Source organism: Jaculus jaculus, chromosome 9, assembly GCF_020740685.1.
Source record: "Jaculus jaculus isolate mJacJac1 chromosome 9, mJacJac1.mat.Y.cur, whole genome shotgun sequence".
In the NCBI taxonomy this organism is placed as follows: domain Eukaryota; kingdom Metazoa; phylum Chordata; class Mammalia; order Rodentia; family Dipodidae; genus Jaculus; species Jaculus jaculus.
Genome location: NC_059110.1, coordinates 108,258,217 through 108,285,153, shown reverse-complemented (window position 1 = coordinate 108,285,153; position 26,937 = coordinate 108,258,217). Strand labels below are relative to the sequence as shown.

The 26,937-nt window shown below is 46.9% G+C and overlaps 1 protein-coding gene across 2 annotated transcripts in view; it reads left to right on the top strand.

Annotated features, from left to right (window-relative positions):
- The first annotated feature begins 7,645 nt into the window (after nt 1-7,645).
- Nucleotides 7,646-26,937, top strand: part of B4galnt2 (beta-1,4-N-acetyl-galactosaminyltransferase 2) — a 67,893-nt gene continuing 48,601 nt past the window's right edge. For both annotated transcript variants that reach the window (XM_045159240.1, XM_045159241.1), the window contains exon 1: nt 7,646-8,085. In XM_045159240.1, the coding sequence (XP_045015175.1) occupies nt 7,880-8,085 (206 nt within the window). In that variant the 5' untranslated portion in view covers nt 7,646-7,879. The remainder of the gene's footprint in view (nt 8,086-26,937) is intronic.

The following is a 26,937-nucleotide window of genomic DNA, read 5'->3' as shown; positions in this document are numbered from 1 at the left end:
CTGACCTGGAACTCGCTCTGTAATCCCTGGCTGGTCTTGAGCTCACAGTGATTCTCTTACCTCAGTTTCCAAATGCTGGGATGAAAGGCTTAGAAATGGCGCCATTAACCCCCACAACACGGATAGAACAGAGCTGAATGTACAACTCCAGTCAACCAGGAAAAAAACCAGCCTGCCTGGAACAGTAACGTTGCCCTGTGTTCAGCCTGGCTGATGGTGAGAGCCTCCAGAGCTTCTTCTGAACCAGGACAGTGTCAGTCTTAAGTGGTCAGTTCCAAGAGGTCAGCAATGGAGAATCTGGACTCTAAATTAGGGTTTGAATTGACTAGCCTTTGCCCAGGGGCTCGTGGACAGTCATTTCCAATGTCCCTTCTTTGCATACCTGTCACAGTCCCAGAAAAGCTTGCGGATTGGGGCAAGCTCTTGCTCAGTGACCCACGTGGCCTCACCTGCAGTAGGGTCCTGGTGGTGGTCTGTCAGGAGGAAAAGATCTTCTTTTGTCTTGGATGTCATACTTCCCTGGGGAGTGGGGAGGGAAAAACAGAATTGGCCCCAGTTCACTAAAGACACTTCAGGCTGAGAACAGAAAGACCTACTGGGGGAGAGAACATTAGCAGGTAACACCTCTCAGACCCTGTGTAGTACTTTTATTTGTTATTTATTTATTTGCGAGAGGGAGAGAGAGAATGCATGCACCAGATCCTCCAGCCACTGCAAATAAATTCGACTCATGTGCCACCTTGTGCATCTGGCTTATGTTGGTACTGGGGAACTGAACCTGGGGCCTTAGGCTTCACAAGTAAATACCTTAATTGCTAAGCCATCTCTCCAGCCCCAGTGTGGTGCTTTTATTAATAAACATATAGCCAGATGTGCTGGCACACACCTTTAGTCCCAGCACTCGGGAGGCATAGGTAGGATGATCACGGTGAGTTCGAGGCCACTCTGAGACTATATAATTAATTCCAGGTCAGCCTGGGTCAGAGTGAGACCCTACCTCGGGGAAAAAAAAAGAAAAGAAAAGAGCATGAAAAAGCATTGTGACTTGTAGGGGAAATGTGTTAAGAAACTTTTGGATTCCATATATTGCATGAGAATACATTCAAGTGTTCTCTGTGAACACTTTCCCCCTTCTTCCTGCTTAGTCTCCATGGCCACCGGTTTCCCGTTATGGAACTGGTCCCTAACATTCTTTGGCTATACCTTAAAGTGATTACTATTAATTAGTATTTGCCCATTCTTCTCCATTTCTGGTTTTTATTCTCTTCTTCCCTGTTATTATTTATTTATTTACTTTTTTGGGGGGGTTGAGGTAGGGTCTCACTAGCTTAGGCTGACCTGGAATTCACTACGTAGTCTCAGGGTAGCCTCGAACTCACAGTGATCCTCCTACCTCTGCCTCCCAAGTGCTGGGATTAAAGGCTTGTGCCACCACGCCTGACCTAAACTCATTTTAATTGATATTTTACTATGCTGATGTTGATATCTGTCTCATTCCACATTATCCTCAGCCAAGCTCTGAGCACTTACAATTCTCAGACTAATGACTGGAAGCTCAGAGAGAACCATCTGGAACGCTGAAGGTGGTAGCCTGCACAGCTGCTGTGCAATTGCAGTTGGCAGATGATCCTCACCCCTCTCATGTTCATCTGGTACCAACTCTTCGACAAGACCCTGGAAATTCTTTTTTTTGGGGGGGGTGGGGTTCAAGTTAGGGTCTTGCTCTAGCCCAGGCTGACCTGGAATTCATTATGTAGTCTCAAACTCATGGAGATCCTCCTACTTCTGCCTCATGAGTGCTGGGATTAAAGGTATGCACCACCACATCTGGCTTATGTATTTGCGTCTTTACTTATTTATTTGCAAGCAAGAGAGAGAGAGAAAGAAGAAAGATAGAAAGCACACAAGCAAATCCATAGGGATGTGCTTTTACGTGGGTACTGGGGAATTGAACTGGGGTCATTTGGCCTTGCAGGCAAGCACCATAATTGCTAATCCATCTCACCAGCCTTGTGTTATTTTTTATTTACAACTACCTTATATATAGTTTTAAGAATTTTTATTTTTCTTTATTACTTACAAGCAGAGAGAAAAATGGAGGGGGAGAGACTGAGAAAGAATGGGCTCACCAGGGCCTCTTGCCATTGCAAATAAACTAGATGCATGTGCCACTTAGTGCATCTGGTTTATTTACTTCAAAACTAGGGAATTGAACCCAGGCCTTCAGGCTTTGCAAGCAAACACCTGTAGCCACTGGGTCACCTTTCCAACCCAACTACTTTGAGTGTCATAGCCTGCCTTTTTTTTTTTGGAGGTAGTGTCTCGCTCTGTCCCAGGCCAACATATCCTGTCCTTTGTGGACACAGTACAGCATATGGAAACTGTTAAGAGTCTCAGGACCAGAACCCTAACAGGAAATGAGTTTAGGAGTAGACTAAAGCTGCAGATCAGGTCTGGAGAGACGGCTTTGCAATTAAGGCGCTTGCCCGTGAAGGCTAAAGACCCACGTTCTACTCTCCAGATCGCACATTAGCCAGGACACACACAAAGGCGAGGCAAGCTCAGGGTCGCACATGCTCACTAGGCGGTGCAAGCATCTGGAGTTCAATTACAGTGGCTGAAGCCCTGGTGCACCAATTTTCTTTTTCTCTTTCTCTCTAAAATAATTAAAAAAAAAAAAAAGTAAAGGTACAGAGTCGGGTGTGGTGACACACGCTTTTAATCCCAGCACTTGGGAGGCAGAGGTAGGAAGATGACTGTTGGGCCTTGAGAGGCCCGGTTGCAAGGGCTAGTGCAACTTTCTGAGCCTAGCTAAAGTTTGGCGACCTGTCTCTGGCCAGCTAGGACTCATCAGGGCGCCAAATTGCCTCTGGCCTGTTACTTCTGCAAAAAAGTTAAGAGTTCCTGCACTTAGAACCAATCATTTCAAAAGTCACAATATGCTATTGGCCCTTACACCTCATCCTTTCCTGAGATCCCCACCTTTGTTCTCAACGCTATATAAGCATGTGCCTGTTACAATAAAGTGAGATCCTGCTTCCACAATCTCCCGACTCAGTGTGTTTCTCTTTGGTGACTAGGAGGGGTCTGGGTCGTTGACACTCACCATCCCGCTGAGCCCCAAGGAGAGACCGGCGGGACCGGACCCGGCAGATGGCTGTGAGTTCAAGGCCATCTTCAGTCTACATAGTGAATTCCAAGTCAGCCTGGGCCAGAGTGAGATCCTTACTTCAGAAAAAAAAAGGTGCAGATCAAGATCAATTTCTTCCTGTGTCAATCCCACTGTTTCTACACCACAAAGCAACTGAACATCTAATAATCCTCCTGTGTCAAGGAGCAGTTGGCCATTTGAGGGTTCTTGCAAACACTTTTCTAAAGATTAGGCAATCTGGGGATGGAGCCAAGGATCACTATGTTGGGAAATAAGCTCAATTGGCCATTATCAACAGCCAAGCAGAGCAGTTTCCTCACTTGGAATGAGAGTTACTGCATTTGGCTTCAGAGGTCAGCACCTAAAGGAGAAAAGACCTGTTTAAAGAGGGTTCAACCCCCACCTTGAATTTTTTTTTTTTGTCTCCTCTAGCCCAGGCTGACCTAGAATTCACTAAGTAGTCTTAGGGTGGCCTCAAACTCATGGTGATCCTCCTACCTCTGCCTCCAGACTGCTGGGATTAATGGTATGTGCCACCACGCCTGGAACCCAAATTATATTTTGAACATAAACTCCCATCACTCTCTCCAGTGAGTATCAGGCAGTCCAAATTTCATGTTTGGTAAATTCTAGAATTAGCACGCTCTTGCTGCTACCTCCCAGATAATGGGACAAGATGTGATGCCCAGCCTGTACTTTGGCAAGCTATTCCCTGCTATGATGAACCTTCCCCTTGAGACTGGAAGCCAAAACAAAGCCTTCCTTTCCATGTGCTTTTGGGAAGGTGGTCAGGTGGGGAGGGGCACAGGCTGGGAGTTTGGAGATGCTAACCAGCTCATTTTGTCTACTTAAAAAAAGTTTTGTTTTTTTTTTTTTTTGTTTTGTTTTGTTTTTTAGAGGTAGGGTCTTACTCTAGCCCAGGCTGACCTGGAATTCACTATGTAGTCTCAGGCTGGCGATAGTCCTAACTCAGCCTCGGGAGTGCTGGGATTAAAGGCATGCACCTCCACATCAGGCTAAAAAATGTTTTATACTTGCCACTTAGCTGGGTCACAGTAAGACAGTACAATTCCATTTAAGAAGAGATCCTAGTTACTGAGGAAGTAGGCTCAGTCACCAAAGGCACTTGCTTGCAAAGCCTGCTGGCTGGGTTCAATTTCTAAGCCACCAATGTTACCCAGACTCAGAAAGTTGAGTGAGCATCTGGAGGAGTTTGTTTGCTGTGACAGGAGGTTCCGGAGGGCACCCTTCCCCCCCTCCCCAAGTGCATGAAGGCCAAATAAGAACACAAATTTTAGAGCCAGGTATGGTGGCCCACCTTTAAGCCCAGCACTTGAGTGGCAGAGGTAGTAGGATTGCCGTGAGTTCAAGGCCGCCCCTGGGACTAAAGCAAGACCCTACCTCGGAAACCGCCCCCCAAAAGAAAAACAAATTTTAAAAATTCTTAGAATCCCCCACCCCAAACACTGTTCTAGGTAATAAAAAGAATCAAAAAGGAGGGTGTGGTGGCGCATGCCTTTAATAACAGCACTTGGGAGGCAGAGGTAGGATCGCTGTGAGTTTGAGGCCAACCTGAGACTACAGAGTGAATTCCAGGTCAGCCTGGGCTAGAGCAAGACCCTACCACAAAAAAAAAAAAAAAGCAAAACAACAAATGGAATGAATAGTAAAAAGCAGCACCATCATGGCTCAGGGAAATTTTGCGGAAGAGGGGGCGGAAAGAATGTCAGAGTCACATGTTGGGTCATGATTTACAAAGACATACCAAATAACTGGGGGCTAACTCCACAATGCACGACCCATTTTCATTAACAAGGAGGGTCTAATGGGAGGGGGTAGATCACAGATGAGCCTAAATAATGGTACCAAACTGCCTGTATTTACTGAAAAGAAAACTAATAAATTAAATTAAATTTTAAAAAAAGCAGCAACAAAAATAAAGAGAGAGATTTATTCAATGTGGCTATTGAACAGAGACCCAGTGGCCCCCCTTCCCCCCCCCACACTCATATTCCTTGACATGAGGTTTAGGTTTTAATAGAGGGCTTGGGGGGGGGGGGATAAGAGGACCAGAGGTATGCATAGTTCAGCAGTCCAGGTCAAGGTATGGTCCCCTCCACCTTCCATCCCCCCAGTACTGGCTGGCCAGTCGCCACTGAGAGATGATCTAAAGAGTAGCGAGCTACAGAGTGTGAAATCTCTTGGGGGGTGGGGAGGGAGACACAGTTTTCCCCTGGGATCTGCAGCAGGCTTCTACCTTATCTTTCTCCCAACAGGAGATTCCGGAGGAAATGCCACTGTTTTGAGGTCTGTTGTTTCCACTAAGCCTAGGAACAGACACCAGTGTCTGTAGAATATCTATCTCCCTTCCTTCTAGACGCTCCCCTGCCGAGCCTCCATTCGCTCCATTCCATCCAGGTGTATGGGTGAGATGCCCAACACCTCTCATCAGAAAGATCTGAACGCAGGAAGGAAGGAGGCTTGTGGTGTTTGTTTGGTTTTCGAGGTAGGGCCACTCTCTCTAGCTCAGACTAACCTGGAATTCAGTGCAGTCTCAGAGTGGCTGCAAACTCACAGCGATCCTCCTATCTCAGCCACCCAAGTGCTGGGATTAAAGATGTTCACCACCATGCCTGGCTTTTTATTTTTATTTAAGGCATGGCATTTTTAACTCTTGAGCCTGAAGGAAAACAACAAAAACTCAACTTGAAGCCAGGTGTGGTGGCGCACACTTTAAATCCCAGCACTCAGGGAGGCATGGGTAGGAGGATCAATGTGAGCTCAAGACCACCCTGAAATTACAGAGTGAATTACAGATCAGCCTGGGCTAGAGAGATAACTTTAGCGGTTAAGGCGGTTGCCTGCAAGGCCAAATGATCCCGGTTCCATTCTCCAGGGCCCACATAAGCCAGATGCACAAGGGGGTGCATGTGTCTGGAATTCATTTTCAGTGGCTGGGTGCCCTGGCGCGCCCATTCTCTCTCTCCCCCTCTTTCCCTCTCTCAAATAAATAAATAAGATATTTAATAATAACAATAATAAAGCCCAGCCCAGCTTCTCCACTGACTGGTTCCCTTCACTTTTCTTCAGTTTCCTCCCCTTAACAGTGAGACCAAAGCTCAGCGCGGTGGCTCATGCCTTTAATCCCAGCTCTTGGGAGGCCGAGGTAGGAGTACTGTTGTGAGTTTGAGGCTAGAGCCATACCTATCTGGGAAAACAAAACAAACAAAATGTGACTCCAAACCAGGCATGGTGGCGCACCCCTTTAATCCCAGCACTTGGGAGGCAGAAATAGGAGGATTGCCTTGAGTTCAAAGCCACCCTGAGACAACCGAGTGAATTCCAGGTCAGTCTGGATTACAGCAAGATCCTACCTTGAAAAACAAAACAAAACAAAAGGCCATTACTTGCTGCGACCTGTCAGGGCCATTGTAATCGAAACAAATGACACGCTTACGTTAGTTCAGTTTTTCCAGAGGAGCTCACTGTGGATCTCTTAAGTGCCCTTAAACTGGGCGGGTGGTCACCGTCACGGTAGAGAGGCCGGGCGGGTGGTCACCGTCACGGTAGAGAGGTCTGGCGGGTGGTCACCGTCACCGTAGAGAAGCCGGGCGGGTGGTCACCGTCACGGTAGAGAGGTCTGGCGGGTGGTCACCGTCGCGGTAGAGAAGCAGGGCGGGTGGCCGCCGTCACCGTAGAGAGGCCGGGCGGGTGGTCACCGTCGCGGTAGAGAAGCCGGGCGGTTGGTCATCGTCACCGTAGAGAAGCCGGGCGGGTGGTCACCGTCACAGTAGAGAAGCCGGGCGGGTGGTCACCGTCGCGGTAGAGAAGCCGGGCGGGTGGTCATCGTCGCGGTAGAGAAGCCGGGCGGGTGGCCACCGTCACCGTAGAGAAGCCGGGCGGGTGGCCACCGTCACCGTAGAGAAGCCGGGCGGGTGGTCACCGTCACAGTAGAGAAGCCGGGCGGGTGGTCACCGTCGCGGTAGAGAAGCCGGGCGGGTGGTCATCGTCGCGGTAGAGAAGCCGGGCGGGTGGCCACCGTCACCGTAGAGAAGCCGGGCGGGTGGCCACCGTCACCGTAGAGAAGCCGGGCGGTTGGTCATCGTCACCGTAGAGAAGCCGGGCGGGTGGTCACCGTCACAGTAGAGAAGCCGGGCGGGTGGTCACCGTCGCGGTAGAGAAGCCGGGCGGGTGGTCATCGTCGCGGTAGAGAAGCCGGGCGGGTGGCCACCGTCACCGTAGAGAAGCCGGGCGGGTGGCCACCGTCACCGTAGAGAAGCCGGGCGGTTGGTCATCGTCACCGTAGAGAAGCCGGGCGGGTGGTCACCGTCACCGTAGAGAAGCCGGGCGGGTGGTCACCGTCGCGGTAGAGAAGCCGGGCGGGTGGTCATCGTCGCGGTAGAGAAGCCGGGCGGGTGGCCACCGTCACCGTAGAGAAGCCGGGCGGGTGGCCACCGTCACCGTAGAGAAGCCGGGCGGGTGGTCATCGTCACCGTAGAGAAGCCGGGCGGGTGGTCACCGTCACCGTAGAGAAGCCGGGCGGGTAGCCACCGTCACCGTAGAGAAGCCGGGCGGGTGGTCACCGTCACAGTAGAGAAGCCGGGCGGGTGGTCACCGGCCCTGTAGAGAAGCTGGGCGGATGGGCGCCGTCGGAGAGCTTCTGGAGTTTCTGGGTCTTCGGATCCGGGAAGTCCCAGGGGAAGCAAACCCCAACAGCGTAGGAAAACCATGTGCGCCCTGAGCGGCGGGAGGCCGGGCACAGCCGGCGCCCATCAGCTGGGCGGGGTGTGGGCGTCGAGGACTGGCAGCGCCCCGGGACTCGCCGCAGTCTCCTACGGACCGCCGGGCTCCGAGACTACCTGCCCAGGGGGCGCTCAGAGCGGGAGCCAGCGCTGCGCGGGGACGCCGCAGGGACTCGATATGGCTTGCGCGGGGTGAGTGTCCGGGGCGCGGGGCGCGGTGGTGCGGGGCCCCGGGAAGGAGCAGGTGCGCGGCCCCCGGCGTAGGTGGCCGGGGACGGCGCGTGCCCACGACACCGGCCGGACCACCCCCGCTCCGTCTCGAACACGGCGTCCGCACGCAAAGGACTGGCCGGTCCGTGGAGGTGGGGAGTCTCGGGAAGTGCAGGTGTGTTGGCAGAGGGCCTTGGGGACGCGGCTCCCACCTTGGTACCCAGGAGCGCTGACTTGGGATGGGGGCCGCCCTAGGGGCTGAGGGACGTGGTGGCGCACCCCTTTAACCCCAGCACTTGGGAGGCAGAAGTAGGAGGATTGCCATGAGTTCGAGGCCAGCCTGAGACTACATAGTGAATTCCAGGTCAGCCTGGGCTAGCGTGAGACCCTACCTCGGGGGACTATATACATTCCTCCGATATACATACACACACACACACACACACACACACACACACACACACACACACGTATGTATGTATAATTTCGACTCTTTAAGGCTGGCGAGATGGCTCAGGGGTAAGGCGCTTGTCCAGGGACCCAGCAGCGGCCAGCGGCAGGCACGGAGGCTCTGGGAAGCCCCTTCGCTGTAAGGTCCCCTCCCAGCTTTCCCGCAGACCCTGCGATTTCAAGCGATGGCTTTCAAGTTCGCGCTTGGCCGTGCGTGTCTGCGCCCTAGCGGATGTATGCAGAAGAGGGTGTGAAGTTAGCATGATAACAACGCAAAGGTGCTAGAGAGAGTAAACAGCTGGGTCACAAATCAAAAGACTCAAAAAAAAAAAAAAAAAGATTCAAATGAAGGGATCTGGGTCCAGAAGCGTGTGTGGCGCCAAAAAGCTGGTTAAGTAAGGACAGGAGTGTGAAGGCCTGTTTTTTTTTTTTTAATTAATTAATTAATTTTGTTTTGTTTTGTTATCCTTTGCAGGATCTCATTCTATCTAGCTCAGGCTGACCTGGAATTCGCTATGTAGTCTCAGGGTGGCCTCGAACTCATTGCAAACCTTCTATCTCTGCCTCCCAAGTGCTGGGATTAAAGGCGTGCGCCACCACGCTGGGCAAGTGAAGGCCTTTTAATCCTTAAAGCTGAGGAGCTTCAGCATCGCCTCATGTTCTATGGCCCATTAGTTAATCAGGGCACACTTGGCGTGAGGGGAAGACCAGTAGCTAAGTTAACCGTTAACTGGTTACAACTTGAAGATTTAATTCCAGGAAGTAGATTACATCAGGATGTACAAACATCTTTTAAAAAATGGAGATTGGCTAAGGAAGGAAGGAGGCATATATGTGTGTGAGGGGAATCCAATGGTTAGATCTATTTGATAGAAAAGACTTTGTGACACTATGGTGACAATTTTGACAGGAATCATTGTTCCCAGCCAGTCTTAGAATAATGCCATTATACAACGCATGCCTTGAAGATAAGATGTCCCTCCCAGTGAGAAGGAGACTATTTGGGTCTCCAGATGCCCCTCAGCCCAAGTGTAATCGTCAAGTGAACAGAATGTTTAAACCACCCCAGTCAGGTACTTGTTCCCCCATATCCTGTCTATCTGTATAGTTTCTTTAATTCCTTTATCTCAGTTATAACGGCTTTAGTTTGGTAGTTTGGTCATTATTTAAAGACAAAGTCTGACTTTTTTCTTTTTTTGTGAGAGAGAGAATGGGTGCTCCAGGGTTCCAGCCTCTGCAAATAAACTCCATATGCATGTGCTATTTTGTGCATCAGGCTTTACATGGGTACTGGGGAACCAAACTCCAGTAGTTAGGCATTGCAGGCAAGGACCTTAACTGCTGAGCCATCTGTCCAGACCCCACATTTCATTTTATTTTAAGGCAGAGTCACACTCTAGCCCAGGCTGACCTGGAATTCACCCTGTAGGCTGGCTTGGAATTTACAGTGATTCTCCTACCTCTGCCTCCAGAGCGCTGGGATTGCAAGCGTACATATACCACCATGAACACCTCTTTTTTTTTTTTTTTTCTTCTGAGGTAGGGTCTCACTCTGGTCCAGGCTGACCAGGAATTCACTATGTAGTCTCAGGGTGGCCTCGAACTTGTGGCATTCCTCTTACCTCTCCCTCCAGAGTGTGGGGATTAAAGGCGTGCGCCACCATGCCCAGCTTGTCCTCTTTAATTTCTAAAGGAGAAAAATGTGTTTCTTAGCCGGACGTGGTGGCACTCGGGAGGCAGAGGGAGGAGGATGACACACCTGCCCTTCAAGCACCCGGGCTCTGCTGCAAGGAATGAAGGATGAATGTCCTGTGGCCTTTCTTGGGGAACACATGTTGCAGACTTGACTCAAAAGATGTCCATGTGTCCCCCCCACACACACTGTGACTTTGGTGATCAGCTGTGAGGGGAGGAAACAGGGATCAACAGGGCCATGGCAGGCTCCAGAAAGAAGAGGAAAGAAGTGAATGGAGACACAGCAGTCGCCCGGTTTGATGCACGGAGCCCCAGAGGCACAGCCCCACAGTGGGGCCCATGGGTGGTTAGATCCTGCCATCTCAGCCTATCTGGAAAAATGACAGCACCTAACTTCATTCAGCTGGTGCCCAGCAATAGTTCAGTGTGTCCATTAGCTTCAGAAGGGCCCAGGACATAAACCTATTTGATTCTTCTTCTAAACCATCAACTCCAGGCCAAGGGCTGGAGCTGAACCCAGACACCAGCCTATCTGCTGCTCAAATCACCTTGCCAAAGAATTGCTTTTTTTTTTTTTCTCCTTCTTCTTTTTTTTTTTTCGAGGTTGGGTCTCAATCTAGCTCAGGCTGACCTAGAATTCACTATGTATTAGGGTGGCCACGAATTTACGGTGATCCTCCTACCTCTGCCTCCCAGCTGATGGAGTTTTGGGAATTAATGCTTTCTGGATGGAGTGTATTGTTGGGATCAGGCTTTGTGGGTGTTATAGCCAGTTTCCCCATGCCAGTGTTTGGCACACTCTCCTGTTGCTATTGTCTACATTATGTTGGCCAGGGGGTAATGTCCACCCTCTGCTCATGCCATCATTTTCCCCTGCCATCATGGAGCTTCCCCTCGAGCCTATAAGCCAAAATAAACCTCTTTTTCTCACAAGCTGCTCTTGGTTGGGTGATTTCTATCAGCAATGCGAACCTGACTGCAACACCCTCTCTAAGAGGAAAGCCTCGTCTTATTTTAATTTTTATTTTTATTTCGGTTTTTCGAATCAGGGCCTCATTCTGACCCAGGCTGACCTGGGATTCACTACATAGTCTCAGGGTGGCCTCGAACTCATGGCGATCCTCCTACCTCTGCCTCCCAAGTGCTGGGATTAAAGATGTGCACCACCATGCCCACTTAAAAAAAAAAAAAAATATATATATATATATATATATATATATATATATATATATAAAAATTTATTTGAGCAAGAGAGAGAGCGAGAGAGGAGAGAGAGACAGTGGGCATGCCAGAGACTCTAGCCACTGCATGCCAACTCCAGACTTGTGCATCTAGTTTATGTGGGCACTGGGGAATTGGACAATTGGACCTGGGTCTTTAGGCTTCACAGACAAGCTCCTTAACTACTAAGACGTCTCTTTAGCCTGTCCTTCTGTTTGAAGATCTGAGAAAACAGTAAGTCAGCTCTTTACCTTCTGGTGTAGGATGCCTGATGGGGGTTACTGATTTGTCAGTGTTCTCCCCAAAGGTCAATTTTTCTTTTCTTTCTTTCTTTCTTTCTTTCTTTCTTTCTTTCTTTCTTTCTTTCTTTCTTTCTTTCTTTTTTTCTTTCTTTCTTTCTTTCTTTCTTTCTTTCTTTCTTTCTTTCTTTCTTTCTTTCTTTCTTTCTTTCGAGGTAGGGCCTCACTCTAGCCCAGGCTGACCTGGCATTGACTAAGTAGGCTCAGGGTGGCCTCGAACTCACGGTGATCTTCCTAACTCTGCCTCCTGAGTGCTGGGATTAAAAGTATCTTTTTACCTTCAATAATTGCCTGGCCTTGAACTCACAGCAATCCTCCTACATCTACCGCCGGAGTGCTGGGACTAGTGACATGCACCATCATGCCCAGCTAAAAAAAAAAAAGGTTTTTTTTTTCTGGTTCTGAAGCTCAGTGCATTTTTTCTTTTTCTTTTTCTACTATCCAAGGCTAAGAACTCAGTAAGTTTAGATTTCCATCTTTCATATTTTTCTAATAAAATCATTTTAGTTTTATGTTTCCTTTTTGAAAGATATATGTAACATTGATGATGAATATAAAACAGTATAAAACAAATACTATCAAGCAACCACATTTAACATTAAAGATCAATGCTACTGATAAAAGGAGTTTGAAATCATGAGGATGACACAGAATTCCACAACACAATGACCATGCATTGAATTTAAAGCACAACAATTAAGTAAAAATGGCCTTCCTTGCAGATTCATTCAGACAGAAGCAAATCTGGTATTTTTTTTCCCCTGAGGTAGGGTCTCACTATAGCCCTGGCTGACCTGAAATAAACTATGCAGTCTCAGGTGGCCTCAAACTCATGGTGATCCTCCCACCTCTGCCTCCCAAGTATTGGAATTAAAGGTGTGCACCACCACACCTGGCTAAAACTTTTTTTTTTTTTTTTTTTTTTTTGAGGTAAGGTCTCACTCTAGTCCAGGCTGACCTGGAATTCACTATGCAGTCTCAGGGTGGCTTCGAACTCATGGCAATCCTCCTACCTCCCTGAGTGCCAGGATTAAAGGTGTGCACCACCATAGCCAGCTCAAAAAGCACTATTTAAATATATTTTTATCTATTTATTTTTGTTTTTTTGTTTTTTTTTTTTTTGTTTTTGTTTTTCGAGGTAGGGTCTCACTCTGGCTCAGGCTGACCTGGAATTCACTATGTAGTCTCAGGGTGGCCTCGAACTCTCGGTGATCCTCCTACCTCTGCCTCCTGAGTGCTGGGATTAAAGGCGTGCGCCACCACGCCCGGCTCTATTTATTTTTGAAGAGAGAGAGAGTATAGGCACACCAGGACTTCTTGCTTCTGCAAATGCGCTCTAGATGCATGCACCACTGTGCATCTGGCTTTATGTGGATACTGGGAAATTGAACCAAGACTGGCAGGCTATGCAAGCAAGCACCTTTAACTGCTGAACTATCTCTCCAATCTTCACCAGACTCAAGAATGGGAATTATCTTTCCTTTTCTCCATTCTGAGAATTCTCTTTTAAAGTGTCCCCCACTTTATTTTTATCTATTTATTGTGGTTTTTCCAGGTAGGGTCTCACTGTAGCCCAAGCTGACCTGGAATTCATTATGTAGTCTCAGGGTGGCCTCCAACTCACAGCAATCCTCCTGCCTCTGCCTCCCGAGTGCCGAGGCTAAAGGCGTGTGCCTCCACGCCCGGCTCCCCTTATTCTTGTCGGGCCTCCAGCCTGGGACAGACCCCCTGAGAGTCCTCTTCGTGAAAGTTGAGTTCATTAGTATCTAGGGTCCTGGGGCATCTGCCCAGTTTAGAGAACATAGTCTTACGTTCTGTTTCTCTCCATCTCTCCTTTGTGTCTCTCTAGGAGTCTGGTGGAACCAAATCAGGGCCACCAGACTTTGCAAGTAAGTGCCGTTAACTGCTGAGCATCTTCCAAGCCTGACAAGGTGCAACATAGAATAACTAGGGTTGAGCATGTAGCTCAGTTGGTAAGTTTGCCCAGCATTTGTGAAGCCCAGGGTTCTAGTCTCTGATTGAGGAAGATCACAAGTATGAGGCCAGGCTGGGATACTTAATAAGATTCTGTCTCAAAAGTTTAGGGCTAGACAAATGGCTTCGCAATTAAGGCGCATCCTGAGAAACCTATCCAGGCTTAATTCCCCAGGACCCAGGTAAGCCAGATGCACAAGACGGCACATGCATCTGGAGTTGGTCTGCAGAAGGCCTAACCTGCCCATTCTCTCTATCTGCTTCTTTCTCTCTGTAAAAAAAAAAAAAAAAGAGAGAGGTAAACCTTTACAAAGCGTCTGAAGGGCTGGAGAGATGGCTTAACGGTTGAGGTGCTTGCCTTCAAGGCCTGAGGACCCTGGTTCATTTCCTCAGCACCCATGTAAAACCAGATGTAGCTGGGCATGGTAGCACACACCTTTAATCCCAGCACTTGGGATGCAGAGGTAGGAGGACCTCCATGAGTTCGAGGCCACCCTGAGACTACATAGTGAATTCCAGGTCAGCCTGAGCTAGAGACCCTACCTCGAAAAACAAAAAAAGAAAAAAAAGAGAGAGAAATAAAACAGATGTACAAGGTAGTGCACACATCTGGAGGCCCTGGTATGTACCCATTCTCTCTCTCTCTCTACCTGTTTCTCTCCCTGTCTCAAATATTTAAAAAAAATTAAAAAGGGGGGTTGGAGAAATGGCTTAGCGGTTAAGTGCTTGCCTGTGAAGCCTAAGGACTTTGGCTCAAGGTTCAATTCCCCAGGACCCACGTAAACCAGATTCACAAGGTGGTGCATGCGTCTGGAGTTCCTTTGCAGTGGCTGGAGGCTCTGGCGCACCCATTCTCTCTCTCTCCCTCCCTCTTTCTCTCGGTCTATTGCTCTCAAATAACTAAATAAAAATAAAACTAACAAAAAAAATTTTTTAAATGTTTAAAAAGCGGGTAGTATGCGACAGGCCAGGCTGTCTGGGTTCAACTCCCAGGACCAAGCACCAAACCTAGAATGAGAACACTGACAAAGAACTCATGCGACAATGGCAAAAATTCAAGTGGGGGGAGTGCTTGCCTGTGGCATGCACAAAAGCCTGGGTTCTCAGCGCAGAGTTGATCCCAGCAAGCCTCCACTTCAACCTCCGAACACCTGAAATGATGGAACACTCAGGAGGAGGAGGAGTGGGGAGGAAGAGGATCAGAAGTCCTAGGTCATCTTCAACTACAGAGCAAGTTGGGGAGGAGGAGACCCTCTCTATAAAGAAACACTGGAAACTAGTACTTCGGCACATGAGCCAGCGGAGTAGAGTAGGTAAACACAATTCAGCACATAAAATATACTACTATAAAAATTTATCATGTCGGGTGTGGTGGTGGACGCCTTTTGTTCCAGCACTCTGGAGGCTAAGAGGATTGCTAAGAGTTTGAGGCCAGCCTGGGCTACAGTGAGACCCTTGGGGAAAAAAAGGTCTTTTGGCCTTGAAAATAAGTCATATACATATGTGTGTGTGTGTGTGTGTGTGTGTGTGTACACATGCATAATGTATGGTGGGTCGTCTCCTTCTGCTTCATATTGAGGCAGGGTTTCTCCTTGGTCACCATTCCCTTTGTGAGCTTATGGTAAACCCTGGGCTTGATCTTTCTTCTTGCTTTAGGGGCGCTGGGATTACAAAACCCTGCCTCAGCTTCCTGCTTCCATGTGTGTTCTGGGAGGCCAGACTCAGGCACTCAGAGAAGTTTTTTTGTTTGTTTCTTTGTTTTGCCACAGGACATAGCCGTGGGCTGGACTGGAACATAGGCCCTCCTGCCACGTGGTATTTAAAATTATAAGCGTTGCTGGGCATGGTGGTGTGTTGCGTACTTTTGATTCCAGCACTCTGGAGGCAGAATTCCAGGTCAGCCTGGGCTAAAGTGAAACCCTACCTCGAAAAAACAAAAAGAAAAGCAAAATAATAATAATAACTAAATAAAGAAATAAAACAAAATTACAAACAAGGCTGGAGAGATGGTTGAGCCGTTAAGGCACTTGATTGTGAAGCGTAAGGGATCCAGATTCAAAGCCCCAATAAACCCCATGTAAGCACAAGGTGATGCATGTGTCTGGAGTTCATTTGCAGTCACTAGAGATCCTGGTGTTCTCACTCTCTTTGTGCCTCCCTCTCTCTCAAATAATAAATAAGTATTTTAAAAAAAATTATAAGCATCAGAAAGAATGTAAGAGTCAAAGGAAGGGTAGGACTCCTTACAACGTGCTCCCTCCAGACATAAAATGGCCTGGATATCCATGACCTCATAGTGCCTGACACTACCTACATAAGACCATCATAAGAGGAGGAAAAGATCATGACATCAAAAGAAAAGAGACTGATTGAGATGGGGAGAGGATATGATGGAGAATGGAATTTCAAAGGGGAAGATGGGAGAGGGAGGGTATTACCATGGGATATTTTTTATAATCATGGAAAATGTTAATAAAAATTGAGAAAATAAATAAATAAAAGTACAGATTTATTCTGTACAGAGTAAAACATAAAAAAAGTAAATAAATAAAAATTGACCCCAAGTAAACTCAATGGCAATAAAGGACTTACTAAGAAAAAAAAATCATAAGCATCAAGGCTCAGAAGATGGCTTAGTGGTTAAAGGTGCTTGCTTGCCAAGCCTGCTGACCTGGGTTCAATTACCCAGGTGCCCACATATACTAGATGTACAAAGTGGCATATATATGCAGGGTTCTTTTGCGGTGGCAAGAAGCCCTGGCATGTCCATTCTCTCTCTCTTCACGAATTAATAAACAAAAATAGTCTCAAAAATTTAGGCACCGAGCTTAGTGTGGTGGCGCATGCCTTTAATTCCAGCACTCAGGAAGCAGAGGTAGAAGAATCGCTTTGAGTTCAAAGCCAATTTGGAACTACATAGTGAATTCTTGGTTAACCTGAGCTAGAGTGAGACCCTACTTTGAAAAAAATAAAAATAAAAAAGGGGGCTAGAGAGATTGCTCAATGGTTAAAGGTGCTTGCTTGGACCTGACAGCCTGGATTTGATTCTCTAATACCTACATAAAGTCAGATGCACAAAGTGGCTCATGCATCTGTAGTTCCTTTGCAGTGTCAAAAGGCCCTGGTGTGCCCATTCTCTCTTTCTCTGTCTCATCTTCCTTCCTTCCTTGCAAATAAATAAAAAGTAAAGGGCTGGAGGGATGGTTTAGTGGTTAAGGCGTTTGCCTGCAAAGCCAAAGGACCCAGGTTCGATTCCCCAGGACCCATGTTAGCCAGCTACACAAGGGGACACACATGTCTGGAGTTCATTTACAGTGGCTGGAGGCCCTGACTTGCCCATTTCCATTCTCTCTCCCCCTATTTCTCTGTCAAATAAATAAATAAATAAGTAATTAAAAAAAGAAAAATAGTGGGCTGGAGAGATGGTTCAGTGGTTAAGGCACTTGCCTGCAAAGCCAGAGGACCCTACTTCGATTCCCCAGGGCCTACATAAGCCAAATGCACAGGTGGTGCATGTGTTTGGAGTTTGTTTGCAGCAGCTGGAGGCCCTGGTGTGTCCATTCTCTCTATCTGTCTCTTTCTTTATCAAATAAATATATATATAATTTTTTTTTTAATAAGAGAGAGAGGATAGGTGGGTCAGGGCCCCTAGCCCCTGTCAATGAACTCCAGATGTGTGCATCACTTTGTGCATCTGGCTTTACATGGGTCCTGGAAAATCAAAGCTGTTCTTAGGCTTTGATAGCAAACAGCTTAACAGCTGAACCATCTCTCCAGCACACACACACACACACACACACACACACACATGCAAGCGTATATGTATGTATTTGGTTTTTCAAGGTAGAGTCTCGTTCTAGTCCAGGCGGACGTGGAATTCACTGTGTAGTCTCTGGGTGGCCTTGAACTCATGGTGATCCTCCTACCTCTGCCTCCCAAGTGCTGGAATGAAAGGCATGCACCACTATGCATGGTCATATTTATTTTATTTTTTTCTGATGCAATTATTTTTATTTTTTGTCTTTTTGATCAAGTAGAATATGAAGCTAATTTAAGGTGATATAGTTATTGAAAAATTATGAAAAAGTCTTAAGAGTTCACTAAGGGATTGAAGGTTTTTTTTTTTCTTTTCTCTTTTAAAATTTTTCTTTATTTCAGAGAGAGAGAAATAGATGGGGAGGGAGAGGGAGAGAGAGAATGGGCATGTCAGGGCCTCTAGCCACTGCAAAGGAACTCCAGGCTCATATGCCCCTTTGTGCACCTGGCTTACGTCCTGGGGAATTGAACCTGGGTCCTTTGGTTTTGTAGACAAGCGCCTTAACCACAAAGCCATTTCTCCAGCCTGGGAATAAAGGTTTTTTTTTGTTTTTTTTTTACAGTTTTAGATCAGTGGATTCTTAAGCAATTATAATTTTAAGACTATTTACATTATACTAAGTTATTCTCTAATGTTACATGTGAAATGTATTAAAGTCCTTTTTATTTATTTATTTTTATTGACAGTTTCCATAATTGTACACAAAAACCCATGGTAATTCCCTCCCTCCCCCCATTTTCCCCTTTGAAATTCCACTGTCTATCATATCCCCTCCCCCTCTCAGTCAGTCTCTCTTTTATTTTGATGTCATGGTTTTTTCCTCCTTGTTTGATGGTCTTGTGTAGGTAGTGCCAGGCACTGTGAGGTCATGCATATCCAGGTCATTTTTGTGTCTCTCTCTTTCTTTTGGTCCGATTTGCTATTGTTGTCTCTTTATTTAGGCCAAGGGTTGCTTGATGAGGAAGTACAGATTCCTGACTCAAGTCATCTCTGCATTCCATTCTTTTCAGGTGTCCCGTCATCAGAATGGGGACTGATAACCTGAAAACGCCTTGACCTCTGCCCTGGTAGTTCAGCATCCTCATAGATGACTTACTTCATTCTCAAATTCACTAACTTTCTGATGCATGTTTCCCCCAGGATTCATAGGCAGTTTGCTCATCAATATTCTTGTTTCTGACTGTAGTCGCTCGTTCAAGATAAATGTGGGTATATCTGTATCTTTTGACCAGTGTTCCATTCGTACCTCAGTCTTCTTTGCTTTGGCAACGTCTCTGTTTTTTGCTTCAAGACTGAAGCTCAAAGCTAAAACCCTAGGTTCTTTAAAAAGTCTTCAAATAAAGCTGTGGTAAGCTTCTTCTTTTCCAATTTTATCTAACTGTGTTGATCTGGAGTTGTCAATCCTTTTTTTAAGTTCCTCATTTACTTTTGGATTAGGTTGGAATACAAATTCCAGGTCTGCCCGCGTCACTATATCCTCCAGGTTACAGTCCAAAATACACTCTGATGAACTTTAATTTAAAAATTAAGCACATGCAGCCAGGCGTGGCACACACCTTTAATCCCAGCACTCGGTGGGGCAGAGAGAGGTAGGAGGTTCACTGTGAGTTTGAGGCCACCCTGAGTCTAGTGAATTCCAGGTCAGCTTGGGCTAGAGTAAGACCCTACCCCAAACTGCACACACCCCCCCAAAAAAAGAGAAAGAATTACAAGTGTGCACCACCCCACTTGTCTCTAAACATATTTGAATGAAAGTTACTATGACTACTTAAAAACTTGATGGGGGGTTGGAGAGATGGCTTAACAGTTAAGCGCTTGCCTGTGAAACCTAAGGACCTTGGTTCAAGGCTCGATTCCCCAGGACCCACATAAGCAGATGCACAAGGGGGTGCATACATCTGGAGTTCGTTTGCGGTGGCTGGAGGCCCTGGCGTGTCCATTCTCTCTCTCTCTCTCTCTCTCTTTTTCTCTCTCTGCCTCTTTCTCTGTCTGTTGCTCTCAAATAAATAAAAATAAACAAAAAATATATTAAATATTATATATAAAATATTTTTTAAAAAAGCTTGACCTGGGCTGAAGGATCCACTTAGATTAGAGTACCTTTTGGCTAAAGACTATAGTTCCTCTTTAGTTGGAACTCCATGGAAACCTACCATATGGCAGCTGGCTTCCTATAGCAAATCACCTAAGAGCACATGAAAATGAAGGCCACAGTGTCTTTATTACCTAACCACAAAAGGAGCCCATGTTATATATGTGTTCGTTTATCACAAGCTAGCCGACAGCACAGCCATGTAGCTAATCCTCCAAAGACCCTGATTGGTGAGCTGAATCTCTGTTTGCTATTGACAGGTGCCAGATGTTGGGTTTTATGGATACTGTTACAAGAAGCCAGTGCAATGTGGTTAGTTAACTGATAAGGGGGAGGTGTCTTTCTTGAGAGGAGAGGAGAGGAGAGGAGAGGAGAGGAGAGGAGAGGAGAGGAGAGGAGAGGAGAGGAGAGGAGAGGAGAGGAGAGGAGAGGAGAGGAGAGGAGAGGAGAGGAAAGGAAAGGAAAGGAAAGGAAAGGAAAGGAAAGGAAAGGAAAGGAAAGGAAAGGAAAGGAAAGGAAAGGAAAGGAAAGGAAAGGAAAGGAAGAAAGAAATGGGTATGGGGCTGGGCATGGTGGCACACGCCTTTAATCCCAGCACTTGGGAGGCAGAGGTAGGAGAATCACTGGGAGTTCGAGGCTACCTTGAAACTACATAGAGAATTCTGTCCCCTCACTGCTGACAATGGCTTCTAAAATATATACATATATTTTTTTAACCTGTGAGAGTATGTGTGTGGATGGGCACATGAGTTCATGTGCCCCTGCGGGAGACTGCCTGCGGGGGGGCGCTCACCTGCAGAGGCGGCTGGAGCAGAACTTTGGCTGTCCTGCTCTGTTGCTCTACCATCTATTCTTTCTTTGAATGCTTTTGTTTGTTTATGTGTCAGAAAGAGACAGAAGGTGTGTGTGTGGGGGGGGAGTGAGCATGAGCCCGGCGAAGCAGAGAGCATACCTTTAATCCTGGCACTCGTGAGGCAGGAGGATCTCCATGAGTTCGAGGCCACCCTGAGACTACAGAGTGAATTCCAGGTCAGCCTGAGCCAGAGTGAGACCCTACCTCGAAAAACCAATAAATAAATAAATAAAAGTGAGTATGGGCCAGGGCCTTACTGCCACTGTCGAGGAATCCCAGATGCATGTGTCACTTTGTGCATCTGGCTTCATGTACTGGGAAATTGAACCTGGGCCATCAGGCTTTGCAAGGAAAGTCTTTTAACTGCTGAGCCATCCCCCTAGCCCTCTTCCATCAATTCATATATATATATATATATATATATATATATATATATATATATATATATATATATATTTGAGACAGAGAGAGAATGGGTGCACCATGGCCTCCAGCTATTGCAAACAAATTCCAGACGCATGCACCAATTTGTGCATCTACGTGGGTACTGGGGAATCGAACCTAGGTCTTTTGGCTCTGCCAGCAAGCACTTTAACCACTAAGCCATCTCTCCAGCCTTATTTAATTTTAGGTTTATATAGGGTCGTGCTACATAGACTAGGCTACCTTAAATTTACAGCAATCCTCCTGCCTCTTAAGCACTGATGTTACAGTGTACATCACCAGTTCAGCTGATAATTGTTTTATTATATAAATGACAAAATTATGGTGATGTGGGGCCTGATATGTAAGGCAGTGGCTAAGCACTCACCTGGATTTGATCCCCAGCACTGAACACACACACAAAAAAAAAACACCAACAAGCTGGGTGTGGTGGGCTCACCTTCAATCCAAGCACTTGGGAAGCAGACGTAACAGAATCATCGTGAGTTTGAGGCCACCCTGAGACTACATAGTGAATTCCAGATCAGCCTGGGCTAGAGTAAGACCCTACTTCATTAAAAACAAACAAACAGGGCTGGAGAGATGGCTTAGCGGTAAAGCGCTTGCCTGTGAAGCCTAAGGATCCCGGTTCGAGGCTCAGTTCCCCAGGTCCCACATTAGCCAGATGCACAAGGGGGCGCACGCATCTGGAGTTCGTTTGCAGAGGCTGGAAGCCCTGGCGCGCCCATTCTCTCTCTCTCCCTCTATCTGTCTTTCTCTCTGTGTCTGTCGCTCTCAAATAAATAAATTAATTAATTAAAAAATATTTAAAAAAACAAACAAACAACAACAACAAAAATTGAAAACAGCTGTGCTTCCTGGCTCTAGGGAGATTTGTCCAGCTCTGTTCCAGCTCAGGCCTGACAAGCCTTCCCTACCACGATCAAATCTACCAACTGGATCTGTAAGCTAAAAGAATCTTTTTCTCTCCCTTAAAACACACACACACACACACACACACACACACACACACACACACACATAGATACACATCATGACCTATAGTTTAGTCATCTATTGTATAGTCTGGGAAGGTACTGATTGTTCCTTGGGACAAACAATCTGCCACGTGTTTATCGGCTTGTAAAATCCTAGTGGTAAATCTTAAACTTATAAGCAAATAAAGGCATTTACTGTAAAAAGAATTGTATGAGATATGATGTCATAAGCTTGTAAATTTAGCATTTGGTATGTGGGAGCAGGAGGATCAAGAGCTCAAAGTCCTAGGCTGGAGAGATGGCTCAGTGGAAAGGAGAACTTGCTTGCAAACCTGATGGCCTGGTTTAAATTCTCCAGTAGCCACGTAACTCCAGTTGCACAAAGTGGCACTTTGGTCTGGGCTTTGTTTGCACTGGCCGGAAGCCCTTGTGTACCTATTCTCACTGTTTCTGTGTGTGTGCGTGTGAGTGTGTCTGCAAATAAAAATATGTTTTAAAAAGCCAAGAGTTGTGGTACATGCCTTTAATCCCAGTACTCAGGAGGCAGAGTCGGAGGAACACTGAGTTTGGGCCCAGTCTGGGACTAATGAGTGAGTTGCAGGTCAGCTTGGGCTAGAGTGAGACCCTACCTCCCAAAACAAAACAAAAAGACTTCAGAATTCTTTTCATGGGCTGAAGAGATGGCTTAGTGGTTGAGGCATTTACCTTCAAAGCCTGAGGACTCAGGTTTGATTCTCCAGGACCCAAGTAAGCCAGATGCTCAAGGGGCACATGCATCTGGAGTTTGTTTGCAGTGGCTGGAAGCCCTGGTGTGCCCATTCAATCTCTCTCTCTCTCTCTCTCTCTCTCTCTCACTATGCCTTTTTCCCTCTCTCAAATAAATCAATAAAAATGAAATGTTAAAAAAAGGTTTTAGCTGGTGATGCATGCCTTTAATCCTAATCACTGTGAGTTCAAGGCCACCCTGAGACTACATAGTGAATTTCAAGTCAGCTGGAGCTAGAGTGAGACCTTACCTCAAAAAAAGAAAAGAAAAACAAAAAGGTTTTAGTAATACTTCAAATTGATGAGGACATGTTATTTGATTTTTTGGGGTATATTAAAATTTATATGGAGTACTCTACTTGCTTGTGAGCCGATGTTTTCTTATCAGCAATATAGGCAATATATTTTAACAGCTGTTTGCAGTTTAAATTTAAAATTAATACATTTTTTTATTTTTCCTGGAGAAGACTCTAGCCTGTGGGAGTGGCCTGTATGCCTTTGGGGGAGGCATGTAGTCAAAGGTGTCACAAAGGACAACTTTTTTTCTTTTGGTTTTTCGAGGTAGGGTCTCACTCTAGCCCAGGCTGACCTGGAAGTCACTATGGAGTCTCAGGGTGGCCTTGAACTCACGGCGATCCTCCTACCTCTGCCTCCTGAGTGCTGGGATTAAAGGTGTGCACCTCCATGCCCAGTGATCTGCCAGATTTTTAAGCATTTTTTTTTTTAATTTCAAGTTCCACCTTGCCCGATTTGTTAACATAATGGCAGTTTTCTTCTTTAAGAAGAGGCAAGTCAGCCGGGCGTGGTGGCGCACACCTTTAATCCCAGCACTCGGGAGGCAGAGGTAGGAGGATCGCTGTGAATTCGTGGCCAGCTTGAGACTCCATAGTGACTTCCAGGTCAGCCTAGAGTGAGACCCTTCCTTGAAAACCTTCCCCTCCACCGAAACAAAGTAGAGGCAAGTCCCTCCCTCCTTTGACTCCTGTCAAGGGGTTGGCAGTTCTGTAAGGTCAAGCACTGAGAAATGAGCGGTAGCAGAGGGAACGGGAGAGAGAAGGGCACATGGGTAAGCACTACCAGGTGGATGGGCAAGGCAGCAGCACTGATTAGCTGGAGGTCTTGGACCAAGTGGAAGGTGCCCTCAGGACTGGTTATAGGCCGGACAGGGGGGTTGTGGGTAGAAGAGGTGGGCAGAGGCCAGCCTGAAGGAGGTGAGAGATAATGGGTGTAAGTCCCTGACAGTGTTTGAGTGAGATCCTTGAGTTTGATATAAACAGGTGGGTGGTGAGAGGCAAATATAGGCGATTAAGTGTCCCACACTTGGGGGTCATCCTCAGAAGAAGGAAGGAGAAAGTTTGGGGTCTTGGTAAGGAATGCAGCAGGGGTAACAATGAAGATTGAGGGTCAGTGGGAGGCCAGGAAGAGGAAAAGGTTTTTTTTTTTCCTTTTGGTTTTCCGAGATAGGGTTTCACACTAACCCAGGCTGACCTGGAATTCACTATCTTAGGGTGGCCTGGAACTCACAATGATCCTCCTACCTCTGCCCCCTTAGTGCTGGGATTAAAGGTGTGCACCACCGTGCCTGGCTCAGAGAGAGAGAGTTTTTGCATGAGGTCTAGGCCCAGAAGTGGAGTGGGGCAAGAAGGCACCCCGAGAAAGGAGTGGGGGAGCAGAGTGCCCCAAATATTGCAGGACGGGCATGTAAAAAGAATGAAAAATGCATGAATATAGAGAATTTTGGACCATTTGCCTATTATCTATAAATAAGTACAAATTTGGAAATCAAAATTTCTGGCCATATAGACCCATTGTGCAATTTATATTGTGGCCAAGCTATATTATAGTAAAAAATTTGGTGGCAAGGCTTAATATCTCCCTGGATTCCTAGTGGTTTTAAGTTCGTACAGAGACAAACCAGCGGGGTGATGGGGCTGATTTAGAGGCCTCGTTTCCCCTCTCAGGTGAGAGGAAGGGTACACAGGAGACGGGAAAGGAGGAAACCAGAGCTAGAAGTAAAGGAGAGGAGAAAGGAGGAAAGTGTCCCAAAGCTGGCAAAGTAAGCCAAAAGGCATCCCTTAGGGCTCGGTAGTCCAGACAGCGTCTCCCTCGAGACCTGGGGTGCCCAGCAGCGTGCAGGGAGTGTAACCTGGCGTGCCAACACAGCTTAGACAAGAAAGGGATAAACCCAAGACCAGGCCAACCCGTGAGGGACACTTACTGAGGAGAGAGGAGACCAAGAAAGACAGAAGAGGGAGGGCAGATCACAGTGGGCGGGAGAGCTGGCGCCAGGTGGAGATGGTCCAAAGCCTTCAGAGGGTCAGTGGCAGCTCGGTTGATCGGTCAGGGAAAGGAGGGCCAGCTCCCCGAGAGGGCAACCGGGAACCTCCTACCCAAGTCACAGCTCCAGATGTAAGGTTTGAGAATGACCATGCAAGAATGCTCAGAAGCAAAATAAAAGTTTTATTTTATTTAAATTTATTTTGACTTTTATTTATTTATTTGAGAGTGACAGACAGAGAGAGAAAGCGGCAGATAGAGAGAGAGAGAACGGGCGCGCCAGGGCTTCCAGCCACTGCAAACGAACTCCAGACGCGTGCGCCCCCTTGTGCATCTGGCTAACGAACCGAGCCTCGAACCGGGGTCCTTAGGCTTCACAGGCAAGCGCTTAACCGCTAATCCATCTCTCCAGCCCCAAAGTAAAAGTTTTATTTGGGAAAGACATGGCTGCGAGGCTGTCTAATGAGAGAAGAGCCTGGCACCTTGGTTTGTGAAGGTTAGGTTTTATAAATCCTGTCACTGGGTGGGGGGTAAGGGAATGGGGGCTCATTTGTGAAGAGGAGTTTCTTCAGGGGAATTTTCCTGTTAATCCCAAAATTATGGCCAGGCAATTAGGGTGTGTCATCCAAACAGAGGCTCTTGAGATAAAGTAAACAGAAAAGTGTGGCCTAGGGGCGAGGATGGCTTCTGAGGAATGCAGTCAGCCTGGTTCTTGCATTTTCCTCTTATCACCATTTTGTCTTCTGTAATGACTCCATCATGGGACCTGGTCAGCACCAAAAGGTGTGAGTCTCCCACAGCAGGGAGAAGAAATGAGGATCCCTGGGGTCTATTAAATGAAATCCAAGTCCTAGTCCGCACTGCGAAATCAATCGATTGATGCCTCACCGGAAATTCCTTGGGTTGAAGTGGTCAGAAACGGCCAGTCCTGACCCCTTTATGCCTGAGATTAAGAGGGAAGAGGGGAATTTTAATGGAGTGAAATTCCCCCCCCCCTCCAAGGAGGAATACCTGGACACAAGAGTAGAACTGACAGTGTATAAAGAAATCAGAAGTAGGAGAATGTTGTGGATATGGGGTATTATCCATGCCAGTTTTTTTTATTCTTATTTTTATTTTTTGTTTTTTTTTTTTTAAATTTTTTTGTTATTTTTATTTATTTATTTATTTGAGAGTAACAGAGAGAGAAAGAGGCAGATAGAGAGAGGGAGAGAGGGAGAGAGGGAATGGGCGCGCCAGGGCCTCCAGCCACTGCAAACAAATTCCAAACGCGTGTGCCCCCTTGTGCATCTGGCTAACGTGGGTCCTGGGGAGTCGAGCCTAGAACCGAGGTCCTTAGGCTTCACAGGCAAGCACCTAACCGCTAAGCCATCTCTCCAGCACTATTTTTTGGTTTTTTTGAGATAGGGTATACTACAGCCCAGGCTGACCTGAAATTCACTATGTAGTCTCTGGGTGGCCTTGAACTCATGGTGATCCTCCTACCTCTTCCTTCTGAGTGTTGGGATTAATGGCATATGCTACCATGCCCAGTGACCATTTCAGTTTTTGAAGTTTTAAAAATCTTTAGCTACCAGGTGTGGTGGCACAAAACTTTAATCCCAACACTCGGGTGGCAGAGGTAGGAGGACTACCACAAGTTTGAGGCTACCCTGAAACTATATAGTGAACTCCAGGTTAGCCTGGATTAGAATGAGAACCTACCTTGGGGGGGGGGAACACTTAAAAACTTTGGAATTTGGCTGGGCATGGTGGCTCATGCCCTTAATCCCAGAACTCAGGAGGCAGAGGTAGGAGGATTGCTGTGAGTTCGAGGTCACCCTGGAACTACATAATGAATTCCAGGTCAGCCTGGGCTAGAGTGAAGCCCTACCTCAAAAAAACAAAAAGAAAACTAAAAAGAAGAAAGAAAAAGTGGATAAAGAGACAAGAGGGAAGGTCCAGCTCAACAGCAGACTTTATTTGGGCAT